We start from the raw sequence: 13066 nt of genomic DNA, 5'->3' as shown, positions 1-13066 counted from the left end.
CGGGGTCACTTCAGTAAGATAGCTGTATCGTGGTCAAAGAAATGACCAGCCGGTCTATTCTAAGTAGAAGTAATTGGCCATATCCCTTCTGCAGAAGGGACAGTGACTAATGAACAGGACTCTGATGTGGCAACTTAGTGGAAGAAGGTATGACTAAATTGTAAACAGTATTAAGCAGGAAGAGTCATGTGTGTAAATGTCAACTGGATATCTTTCTTGAATAATTTCCAGTCCTGAAAAGGGGTTATAAATCAGGACAGGAAACCTTTCTTTATGGCTGTTAGCAGTGTACAGACATCTTCATGTGGCTGAGATCCAGAGGAGCCTTGGGGAGCAGAGGAAATGGCAACAGCCTCAGGGATTTTCCTTTGACTTACTGACATATGCTGACATCAGTTGTGACTCAGCATTCTCCACATTCTTTCCGGATTGTTTTCTCCTGCATTTGGAGACTTAATTATCCACAAGCTCTAATGCCAGGGCTACTACACTTGTAATTTTGTAACATAGCCCCTGTAACAGCTTCTTGCAAACTCCATGTAGGCAGTCATTCACTTCATCTTGAAAGAGCAAGGAGATGGCATTAGACTGAGGTGTACACAGTCAAATTCTTAAATTAAGTGTGCGGTTTGGGGAGATCAGCGAGTAGCTCATTCTTTTCAATGCAAGTGTAAAGCACCGTAGTTCTATGGTGGTTTTCACAGTGGGACCCAGGAAGGACCTGAGGACAAGTTATATGCTTTTACTTCTTTGCAACTATCTGTTCATCTATTTATCAGGACAACAGAAAAATCTCTCACAGATACTGAAATTAGTGCAACATGTTAAGCCTTCAAGGTGGGACTGAGGGTGTTTAAAAGCAATTGAGTCAGGGGGTTCTCCTAGTTGGAAACAGAAACAGGATCTCAAAGCTGTTCTGCATTCTGAGAGAATACTACTAGAAAATAGATATGAAATTTCATGATGTAGCGTGAGCAAAAATAAGGTGCACTTGTGGCTTTTCCAGCATGTGTGAAAGTCTCAGGGGAAGAATTCCGCCACAGCTTGTTGGGGATGGTCTGGTCTCTGCAGGCTGTCAATGCTGCTTCACGTAGCTGGATGCTGTACAGAGCAGGGAGAGCTGCACAAATTGTCACGCTGCTGTTGTGACCACGCAGGCAGTACAACAGTATGAATTGTTCTTGCTGAGTTCTGTTTTGCAAGCAGAGCAGTTCTGGACAGCAAGACTATACTTTACTTCTATGAGTCTGTGAAGGTTGCCTGAGAATGTCTGTTCGTTCACCAATGTAGTTAGATCACATCCTGTCGAGAGGCAAAACTGAAACTGGGGCTTACTATTCCTAAAGACTTAAGTTGAAAAAGTGAAGAAAATACCTGGTAAGCTATTGTTCAGATGGACTAACTGCTTGAATTCAAGTTGCATGTGTGCTGTAAGGCATATAGCTGCATGATGGTCACGATGTAATAATGAACTAAGCTTGCAAAAAGTAAGGTCTGTCTGATTCTGTCACCTCATATTAGATTTCAAAGAAGATGTGATTGAGATGTGGTAATAAGGTATAATCATATGCACGCCTTAAAAGATGATCAAAGTGAATATAAATTGCTTTATTAGTATATTAAATAGTCTCTATTAGCTAGGTAAAGGACTCATGTAGACTGCTGAAGATCTTGCAAAATTTTATGTTGTGAGTGCTTGAGATGCATAGTACAGCATTTAGGCTTAATGGGCAATGCTAGTTCATGCTTGAATGTTTTGGTAAGCTGGGAGATTGCAAAGTGCTTAGTGTTTACTAGGTATCCAAATATTTGAAATTCTGTGCATCTTTCCTGTTGTGGAAATGAGTTGGAAGTCATGCAAGCTGTCAGACAGCCTGCACTTCAATTATTGATCTCTTTAGGTTTTTATGCATTGCAAAGCAGAATCTGTTCTGTTAATGTTTTTATTTTCTTGTTATTTTTAGAGTGGCGTGGCTCACTTCTCTTGCAGAGTTAGCTATTTCTGTTTCGAGTGGGCCTTATGACTTAGGTTACCATGACTTATGGTTGCTGTATAATTACATGACCAGGACAACATTCATCACACACTGAAATGATAGTACCCCACATCATAAATTGGTGTACATATGTAGTGCGTATCTTTGGGGTTGGCTGTGCATCACTTCACACGACCGGTTATATTCAGGTCCTCCTTCCTTCCTTTCCCATCACCTAATGGGCCTTCCGTAGTCGTGGTGTGTTCTTGTTATGTACCTGTTAGATGACTTAAGATAAGGTATGTGCCTTGCCTTCGAGACTTTAGAAAGCAAGATGCAGAACAATGTTAGATTTCGATGGGTTTTGAGGCAGTAGTAGTAGGTAGTAGCTTTATACTATTTGCTAGGTGAAGAATAAATAATGGAGTAAAAAATTATTCATCTTCAAACTAGAGATGCAGAAGGTTGATCCATTTTTGTAGGCTATAATAAGAACCTTTAGTGAATATCTAGCTTAGCTAGTTTCCATATGCTGTGGCTGACTGCTTTGAACTGAAGCTCTGGGGAAACCATTAATAAATAGTAAACTAGCTTGTCTAATCCAAGGTTCTGGTTTATATATGAATTTTTTAATTATGCCTAAGGTAATAAATTGCTATCCAATATCCCTTAATCAAAGGAGTTCAAATATGTTGTATATGAAAGAATACCACTTATATCTAAGTAAAGCCTCCTACCTTTTAAGGATGTTATCTGTGAAAATTCTCTGTACAGCGTGTGCCAGAGTACCTCTGACTTGGTTCAGAGCTGTTTGAAAGGCTTTGTCCATATAAGCCTTTCACTTTTCTTTCATCTTCTTTTAATGCTGAACTTTGAACAGAACTTGGTGCAATTACACTGTATGTATGGCTGTGTGCATTTTTTTCCTTTCTAGGAAATATTTGTTTCCACATGATAGCAGCCCTGTGATAACCAAATATCATGCATACAGTGAAATGCATATGAAGAAAATAGTATAGTGTAATTTTGAGTGTATAAAGAGAACCTGAAAAACTAAAAGCCCAAATAAATGATTGCTGGGATGATCATGTTGATGCATTTAAGTTAACTCATGGGTGACTAACGATACTAAACCTGGTAGGTGGGTGATAATGGACATGTATGTGTGTGAACAGTACTGAGATGTAACTGAAAGAATGATGTAGCATCATATTCAAAATGCGTTAGTATAGTTGACTGATATCTATCTGAACACAATCTCTGTGAACAAAGAATGTAATTAATACAACAGGAGAAGTGAAGAACGTCCTCAAGAGGTGTTTGACGTATTGCAGAATAATTTGTATATTTCCTAATTAAAGCACTGAAAACAAGGTTTTGGGTTCCCAGTCACTTGTTACTATGCATGCAGCTGGTGTGAGATGTAATTTTCAGCTGAGACTGTAACTTTGTTGCTGTTTCCATAAATTTCAGAAAAATATGCCGTAACTGCAAATGTGGCCAGGAAGAGCATGATGTCCTCACAAGCAATGAGGAAGATCGGAAAGTGGGGAAGCTCTTTGAAGATACAAAATATACGACCCTTATTGCAAAGTTGAAGAATGATGGCATTCCCATGTATAAACGCAACGTAATGATACTGACTAATCCAGTGCCAGCCAAGAAGAATATATCCATCAATACTGTGACTTTTGAGTGGGCTCCTCCTGTTCAGAATCAGACACTTGTAAGTCCAACTCACTTTTTCTTCATGCTCAAGGCAGGAGTTGATGGGAGATAGAGAAGCAGAGCTTACTGGAAGGGTAAATTTGCCTATTGTAGTCATCTTTTCTTCTTCCTCAAAACTAAAAATATGGTGCCTGTTTAATGAGTCTTGCCTCTACCGTCTTGCACATATGGATGCTTGTCTATGGAACTTCTTGAGAACCAGGGAACGAGGTGGTTTTTAATAGATAGGATTAAGCGTTATCTGCTAAGTCCCTCAAGTCAAACTTCTCTAACCTGCCTTTTTTTAGTAAATTTCAAAAATTTGCATGGAATGTGGGCTTAAAAGAAAAATAATTAAAAAAAAAAACAAAACCCAAAACACAACAACCCCACAACAGTTTGTCGTTGTTTAAGGTTAAGGGGAATGCTCAGTCTTGCATATAGCTTTTACTGTATATGGTAAGAACAAGGTCAGTGTTGACATCTAAAAGACCAACTCTCTTCCAGTATGTTTTCAGCTGAAGCAGATGAGATGGTAGATAGCCTTCTGAGGATTTTGCTTTTCAAACTTTGATTGCTAATCTACTGTACTGCAGTGTTGTGTGATCCATGCTGGAAATGTGTTATCTCTGACCTATCTCTCAAAATATCCTTTTTCAGTCAGTTAATCAAACCTTGTGCATGTAAATTGACTGTTACTTAACATTCATTTACCACCTTGATTTTTAGGCTTGTCCTAGCTTTATTAAAACTAGAGCTTTTTTCTTTATTTAGCTAGAATTATTTCAGCAATGGGCTGTATGCTCCACGCAGGCTATTTAGCTTCTATTTTTTAAAGCTATACTGATGATTAGTAGTTCTAGATAGCTTTGAAGAGACAAGGTGCTGTGTAAATGTTATTTACTCTAAGAAGTAATAACTATTATGCATGTTGTAAAAGGCTTAAAAGGAAGCCTGCCTCTTACTCTGGGAAAAAGCCAATTAATGCATCTGCTGTATTTTATCTCCTTCTACTGTGTTTCGGGAGCTTAATGTTTATGGAAAGAACCTTGTTTTTGACAAATTTGACTGTCACTAACAACAGCAGAGATGATTTTAGTTGCGTGTTTGCTTAAAAGGACGGGTCTATAGTTGAAGTGGCATCTGATATCTAATTCCTTCTGGTTCAGGCTAGACAGTATATGCAGATGCTACCAAAGGAGAAGCAGCCTGTTGCTGGCTCGGAAGGCGCACAGTACAGGAAGAAGCAGTTGGCTAAGCAGCTGCCTGCTCATGATCAGGATCCTTCAAAATGCCACGAGCTCTCCCCCAATGAAGTTAAGCAGATGGAACAGTTTGTGAAGAAGTACAAAAGCGAGGCGCTTGGCGTAGGAGATGTCAAGCTCCCTGGTGAGGTGGAAACGAGAGATACTGACAAGAATAACTTGAACAATGGTGACAGAGGCACCTCAGCTGCTGTAGGAGCGATGGAGGGCAAGTCCCCAGATCAGAAGGCATCTCAGTATGTAAGTATAAGAAAGGAAAGATAAAAAAAGAACCTCTATTACCATCCAAATGCTCTCTTTGGTCATTTTAACCCAATTAACTTGTTTGTTAAATTGGAATAGTGAAAATCTGGGGAGGGAAAGAAAGAAGGGGAACTGGAAAACGTTGTGAATGTCTACACAGAACCCTGGCTTCTGACTGTATTTAATGCATTGTAGCAAGTAACTTCCTAGGTGACCTTTTCATCCTGGTTGCAAAAACATGTTAGCTTGGAGATACAGTATAGCAGGGTGGCTTTTACAGAATAATAATAAAGATACTTGTGTAGTCTTAATTGCTACACTTGTCTCCCCTTGAAGAGTTTAGTTTAATTTTAGAAGCCTGTTTTCTCTTCTTTCTTGGAAGAGCACCAAAATTACCCACTTGACAAATTGTGTTTAAAATTAAATGAAACTAAGAAATAGTAAAGTAACACCTCTCCCTCCCATGTCCAACAAGCCAAGCCATATAACAGCTGTTTTGACTAGCCTTCTTTTGATATTCAGATCTATTTTTGGGGTTTTTTTTTTGGCATCTGATTTCTGCCTTGTAATAGCTCAACAAAAAATAAGGTATATAAAATTACCCAGTTTTCATTGATATTTCTAAAACTATACCCTTAATAAAGTATTTCTGACACAACTTGCTAACTTCTGCTCTGTATGCCTTGGCTACCAATTATGAACACAAAAGAGGGATAGGATTACTGAAATAACATTAAATTAGTTTAGTGAAGGTAGACCTTCACTTCAGAGTGGCAAAAATTCCTGTAACTTGATTTCCAGAAATGTTGCTATTATATGTATGAATCCCAAAGATTATTTGTCTCCAGGTTACTTACAGAAAATGAATATTCAAGTTCTAGATGGAAAAGAAGTTTAACATGGCTGTAGAGTATGGCTTTTAGTGTTATTGGGGTCTGTGGTGTGCTTTTTTGGTGTGTTTTTGTTGTTGTTTGGTTGTTTTTTTAAACTGACACAGTATATTACTTCTGGTGTAATTCATATAGAATACAAAATTAACACTTAAGTTTTAGCTTTGAACATGCCCCCTTACCTTAATTCAGTCATATGCTGTGCCATTTGGTTACCTGTAGCTACTTTCTAAAATTAATTATTCAGTTATTTTTACCATTATCTTATCATGGATATTCTAAGATTCTAAAAAGTTATTTTATCGTGGCTTGATTAGGTTGCTGTCACTTTGTCTTAACTCAGCCTCTCCTGCTGGGTTACTTTAGTTTCACGACAGCAATTCTTCACTTGTCTCCTCAAGAAACACCTACAGAAATAAACACCTTGCATTGTACCCTGCTGGCCAACTAGCTTGGACTACGTGAAGTCAAGGGTAGGAGGCACTCTGTCCTCCTGAGTAATTGTATAAAAAGGTGCTTTGTTTTTACATTACAACTGTTTATCACTTCCAAACTTTCTTACTTGAGCACCTGAGTATACCTCCTACTGTTTAGTCCAGGTGTATCTCATCACTGTGGGTGGGGATTTAGAAAGAGACTTAGAAGTGTTTAATAGTGTAAGTGAACATTTGAATTGCTTATCTATTGTTGGGTACTGAGTTTACCCTGGGCTAAATAATTGGAATTTAGATATACTATTTTTAAGTATTTTTTGTCTGATTTCTGCAATGTGACTTAGTTTCAGCTATATGCTATAGCATTATCTCAACAACTTTATTTTTTGAACAGTTCAAAATGAATGAATACAGAGAAGAGCTCTTAAATGCCTTGCAGAAGAATTGCCATCCTCGTCTACACTTTTTTCTATCGATTATTATTAGTTCTGCATCTTTGCTCTCCAAATCTTCTCATACGTTGTCTTTCAGACTGAGTCCGAAAGTATGTGTTCTTGTAGCTGTAGTAAATAGAATCCCTTGAAAAATTAATTTTCATTATAGGAATGGATTGCAATTTTTTTTAAACCTGATTAAAAAAAGCAACAACAAAATGCAAACAACCAGGTCTCTACTATTAATGCTAATATACCTATAATAATTGCCTTTGTGTTTAAAAAAAATAATCTATTTCACCGTGACTGAAAGCTGAATAACAGAAAAATGGATATTCAGCGTATTTTTATCTTGCAAAGAAGTAAATCTTTTTATGCATCTTTTAACCACCTAGGCTGGGGATGTTGCACATGGTAAGTAAATGAATCATCTTGCCCTCATTGGGGTCCATACAACTAATAAACCTTGAAAATTACTCCTATTGGAGTGTGAGGTCTAAAGTAGAAAGAATCAAAAAGCTTTATATACATATATATTTACACTTTCCCTTTCATCAGTTCCTTTTTCATTCTGTTCCAAGCTGTTCTTCCTCCCCTTTTGATGTCTTTCTATGTATATTTTGGAATTGCTTGTCTGACATAAGTATGGGGATCTGATCAATATGCCTTGCAGCTGAGAGACTTTATATATATTTTATTTTTTTATATATATATACAGACACACAATTAAAAAAGCCATTTGTGGCTGGGCTTGTAGTGATGTGAATCATAGAGAAAACCTCCCCAGGATGTTCAACCCAGTCCACAGACCAACTGGAGTGCAGGAAATGCCAAACTGGTGATTAAACTGTAGATAAAAATTTTTGTTTCAGTAACATAAACCACCTGTGTTTTTTGACTCGATGACAAAACCCTCTCTGTAAGCAGGTATGGGACAGAAGACTGCCTATGAACTTTTTGCAACTATTTGTAGTGTAGTTGTGTTCATAAACTTTGTAGTCCCTTTTCTATAACCACTCTCCCCATCCTAAGATCATTAATCACAATTCACAATTTTTTTTTCTTACCAGTGATGCAGATATGGCTTGTTCTTCTCATGACCTATAAGTACAGCCATTTTCTTGTCATGGGTTCTAGTCGTAGTCTAGTTGGTTAGCCTTGATGGAGGGTCCTTATTATTCTGTCCTTATTCTTGAGTATGTAAGGCTTATAGAACATAACATGAATTTTAATTGCCTGTTGCTTTTTTAAGAACTGGACTGTAGTTGCAAGAATGTGAATATGGCAAAATACAATAATCCATTTAAGTAGCACTAGTGCTATGTCAGTAGAATGTGCATCATCTTGAATTGCTTAGTTAAACCTGTACTGTGGCATCATGTCACACTATTGTCTAATCATGGGAGTAAACTAATGCTTTAATTTCAGTCTGGGAAGGTGGGATTTATTAAATGTTGGTAATATATGATTGCTATAAATGTACCTCTTCAAAGACTTACTTAACTTGGTAATAACCCCTTTCCAGTCCTGCTATCGCTGCAAACTGAACATGAAAGAAGGTGACCCAGCTGTCTACGCAGAACGTGCTGGGTATGACAAATTGTGGCACCCAGCTTGTTTTGTGTGTTGCACCTGCAGTGAACTTCTAGTAGACATGATCTATTTCTGGAAGAATGGTAACCTGTACTGTGGAAGACATTATTGTGATAGTGAAAAACCCCGCTGTGCTGGATGTGATGAGGTAGGAAATATCCTAGTCCTTTTGTTTTAGCACACAAGTTTGCTCCCCTGAGAAGCGAGTATGATTTTTAGTAAAATATATTAGTGCAGGGAGATGATGTGCCTTCACCAGTTCTAGCTGATTGTAGTTGTAAGGAACTGAAACCGATATGGACACTGCACATTCGGGAAGATCCATAGTTTGCTTTGGATTGGGACAGGGCGGGTCGTTGCTGTCTACAAGGACATAGGGTGTAATACACGAGTGCAAATGCTTCTGCAGTCCCAGTTATGCAGTTGTTTCCTCATGAACGACACTAGGGGGAGTGCCTTACTAAATTACACCCTGTGCAGCATACAGAGAACAGCCTGCCTGGTGTCTTTGACATCTATTGGCTTTTAATAAATGAAATGGAGGCTTTTGGGAAACAGTCAAACAAGTGAATGCATTCGGTTTTGTTGTTGAAATAATTTGAAACGGTGGAATCACCAGGAGTTCCTTGGAAATTACAAAGCATCCTGAGGCTAGCTTTATTAAGAGACATACTATTTAAATGTATATAATAATATTTGTTTGTATCTTTGTCATAGCTGATATTCAGCAATGAATATACTCAAGCGGAAGGTCAAAACTGGCATCTGAAACACTTCTGCTGTTTTGACTGTGATTGCGTTCTGGCTGGCGAAATCTATGTAATGGTGAATGACAAGCCAGTCTGCAAACCCTGCTATGTGAAGAACCACGCTGCGGTAAGATCCTTACAGACTTGTTGGTGCTGTGAAGGAAGGGAACATACATCTATGGAGCTTGAAACTCTCACTTTCTCCCAGTGTGGGAGTACCTGAAGAGGATAAATTGAATGCAAGTTTAGGCTCAAGTTAATCATCTTTTTCCCTGTTGAAGAAAAACTTAAAAGCAGACAAGTATTTTGTCAGTTCATAAACTTGAATACTGGCAGGAGGGAGGCTGTTCTGAAAATACCTTTAACTTTGCCAGTGGTGAAGCAGGATTTTGTAACAGGAGGAGTAAAGTTGATGAAGATGAGTAATGCTGCTAAATGTTTAGTTCATGTCAATTATAGTTCATTGTGACCAGTGGGATTCAACTTCAGCTTGTCTGCTAAAAGCCTGTAGTGGCAACTGCAATCTAGGTACTTTTGTTTCTTTGTATTTCTAACAACATGAGTTATAAAGGAGAGTGACTGATGGGATAAAGGTAGAAGTTTGGGAAAGGATGGTAGTTCTTGATTCCTAGTTGTGCTAGGAACTCTAATCTGAGATGATGGTCCATTCATATCTACCAATTAACTAGCTGTTAGTTGGGAGTTCAGTCTAATATGCATCTAGACTGTTTATGTAGTTAATGGAGGGAAAAAATATTATCTCTAGCTGGCAGTTAATAATCTTCTGAGGTAGGTGTAAGGAATTATCTTTTGGAGAAGCTTTTTTTTTTCCTCTTAAAACATTAACTTCCTTGATCTAAATGATAATTTTTGACAACCAGATTTTAAGATGGAATTATATCCAAGACCTTCTAGTAATCTTTAATTCTTTGGCATTGCTTTACAGCTGCCAATGCACAAGAAGATTTGTAACTAATCTCTTCAAATGTGTGGGTTAATATATGAAGATCTGTGCTGTTTGGCATGACAAGTTTTTATCATTATTTGGGCATTGGGAAACCCTAACCATCATAACTGTCTAAGCTTAGTCCGAGCAGCAACTAACTTCTTGTGTGCATTTTATTATTTTGTTTTGTGTCCTCAGCTGCATTCTGATGAGGAACTCTGCTTTTAAAAATAAAGGAAAATCAAAAGCTGGAAATGTATTTCAAAGGCTTCTTTTAACACCTGTCTCTTCTCCAAAAACACTTAAGAATTCCAACTCTTATTGGACTTGTAGATAGGATTTGTATGCTTCATTTAAGTGTCATTTTGTTTCTAAACAGATCTGCCAAGGCTGTCATAATGCTATAGATCCAGAAGTTCAGCGTGTGACATACAACAACTTCAACTGGCATGCTACGCAGGAATGCTTCTTGTGTTCCTGTTGCAGCAAGTGTCTAATTGGCCAGAAGTTCATGCCAGTGGAAGGGATGGTCTTTTGCTCAGTGGAATGTAAGAAAAAGATGATGTCTTAAGAGAAGACATGCACAGAACCAACCATTGCTGTGTTCCAAAGGCTCTTGCATTTCTACTGTAAAATACATAGTATCGGGGCACTTAAATTTATTGAAAGCATTAAATAGCATTTTCCCAAAGATTTTTTTTTAATGACTAAAACTTGCTATGTAATCTTAATTTTTTTACCTGTAATAATACTTTCTTTTTTGGAACACTGTTCCCACATCTTATGTTAAATGACTTTGTATCCCAGAAATGCAAGAAAAAATGTTATGAACTATATACACTTTAAGGGAGCTCTTCACCGTGAAGGATCTGTTTTGCTGTATCTTGTCTAATGAAGAAGAAAATGTGAAAATGCTCCAGTTTTTCTTGTTTTGTGTGATAGATGTAACTCTTCCACTTTGGGTTCACTAATTTATCATTTTTATAGTTTCCCTGCTTTCATCAAGCACTTTAGACAGAATGATCAGCTTTATCACCACATCATTTTGTTCACTAGACCTCAAGTATGCAGGGAGAAGGAAGCTTAAAAAAAAAGTTGTCTGTAATCTTTTGCTTGTTGTTGACACGTGGGTTCTTGAGGGATAGTGACTACTCTCACACCTAGTTTGTAAACTAACTCTGCACCAGTAGAAAACTGTGTTGGCTCATGTGTCTCTCTTACAACTGCTCATGCCTGCAAAAGTTTTCATTTTATGAATATTGAAGTTATTTTACAGATGGCAGGGTGAGAAAATATAATAGGAGGTCTTGCCCAGATTTAAAAAAAAAAAAAAACAACAAACAAAAAAACCCCACCACCAACATCAGTGGGTGTCACTCTTAGCCTATCAGAACTGGCTTCTGTTTTTTATGAATGTTCTTTTCATAAATTCTGCCTTCTATCAGAGGGATGTGATACACAATACTGTATGTATTTCCAAGAATGTAATTCTGCAAAAGGATCATACTTAGGCTTTTGATTTATAAGTTCTTAACCAAAGCACAAAGAAGTCTTTCCCAGAAGACTTTCACTATTTGAGTGAAAAAAAAATCACAGCTGTGTATTAGCTTTGCTTACTAGATAAACCAAATGTGTGGTTCTCTTTCTTTTTCTTAAGAAGAACTACAGTGAAACTTGTTAGCTATCTTTGTGCCAAACAGTGAATGGAGAGTCTTTGCCCCACCTCCCCCCCCCAAAAAAAAAAATAAAAAAAAATCTATGCAAGTCTTATGTTCAGCTCAAGTTTTATGGTGGCTGTATTGTAACACAAATAAAAATTAGTGTTGTTCACTTGAGTTGTCTACTAATTCTGTTCTTGTTGAATCCCCTTTAGGGGAGGCAAAGAGGAGGGGAAATGTTTCCATGCTTCTCTAGCTTTGACTTTATTTCAAAAAAATTTAAAGCTTGTATTACTGTAAAATGCTTACTGTCTTGTGTAATATTGTTGATGTGGTTATAGGTGCAGAAAAATGGATCTTGTTCCAACAAATACGCAACTTCAGAGCTTAGTGCGAACTTAGTTTTTGTTCACATAAGCTATAGCTTTAATTATATTTTAAGACACGGCATGGGAAGTTTTGAATTCACACAGGTAAGCTAATGTGCTGAGAAAATGAAGTGCATTGTGATCCTTTGAGTACTGCAAAAATAAGACATTGGTGTGAGATACATACTTTGTATGTTGTCTAAATTGAGATGTAAACTTTAGGTCCATGTTCTGGAAGCCTGTACAGTTTTTCTCAGGGATCCTCAGGATGTACATAAAAGTGTATATCTCTCAGCTCATACCAATGGGGCTGTATTCTTGCCAGATCTGCAGTTTTAAACCAAGGAAAACCAGGATGCCTCAGTAAGAGAAAATATTTCCATTTTTACATTTAAGTGCTCCTTAATCTATAGCAGGACATGCTGTGAGAATGCTATTTGGGGGGGTGGATAAGGTCTTATTTAATGATTATCTATAAGGATGACTTAATAGTGTCTGAGTTCTACTTGTCTTGAGTGCACCTGTCCTCACCCACTCACTAACATCTATTCTAGAAGATGCAGCTGATCTTTATAAAGAACTCTTTGTGAAAAGCTGTTGTGCAACTTTCTCTGCCCCTCCCTTGCTGCCCCATGTAACAGCGCTATTTCTCCTTAATGTGATTGCTTGCACTGATGACAGTCTTACTTTTCACTTTAAATCTTGTTCTGTGCAGTTTTGTTTATTAAACTTTTATTATTGTTTAACCTTCATTTAAAAGGATGAGCAGGCACTACTTCAGGGCTTACTCATTCCATCTAGAC

The 13066-nt window shown here is 37.5% G+C and overlaps 1 protein-coding gene across 1 annotated transcript in view; it reads left to right on the top strand.

Annotated features, from left to right (window-relative positions):
* TES (testin LIM domain protein) overlaps positions 1-11964 on the top strand; it is a 28530-nt gene extending 16566 nt beyond the window's left edge. The window contains exons 3-7 of the mRNA XM_069802099.1: positions 3450-3702; positions 4853-5188; positions 8475-8690; positions 9260-9418; positions 10617-11964. Of these exons, the coding sequence (XP_069658200.1) occupies positions 3450-3702; positions 4853-5188; positions 8475-8690; positions 9260-9418; positions 10617-10808 (1156 nt within the window). The 3' untranslated portion in view covers positions 10809-11964. The remainder of the gene's footprint in view (positions 1-3449; positions 3703-4852; positions 5189-8474; positions 8691-9259; positions 9419-10616) is intronic.
* The last annotated feature ends 1102 nt before the right edge of the window (positions 11965-13066 follow it).

The sequence above is a fragment of the Haliaeetus albicilla genome, chromosome 14 (assembly GCF_947461875.1).
Source record: "Haliaeetus albicilla chromosome 14, bHalAlb1.1, whole genome shotgun sequence".
Lineage (NCBI taxonomy): Eukaryota > Metazoa > Chordata > Aves > Accipitriformes > Accipitridae > Haliaeetus > Haliaeetus albicilla.
This window is presented reverse-complemented; position numbering and strand designations above follow the sequence as displayed.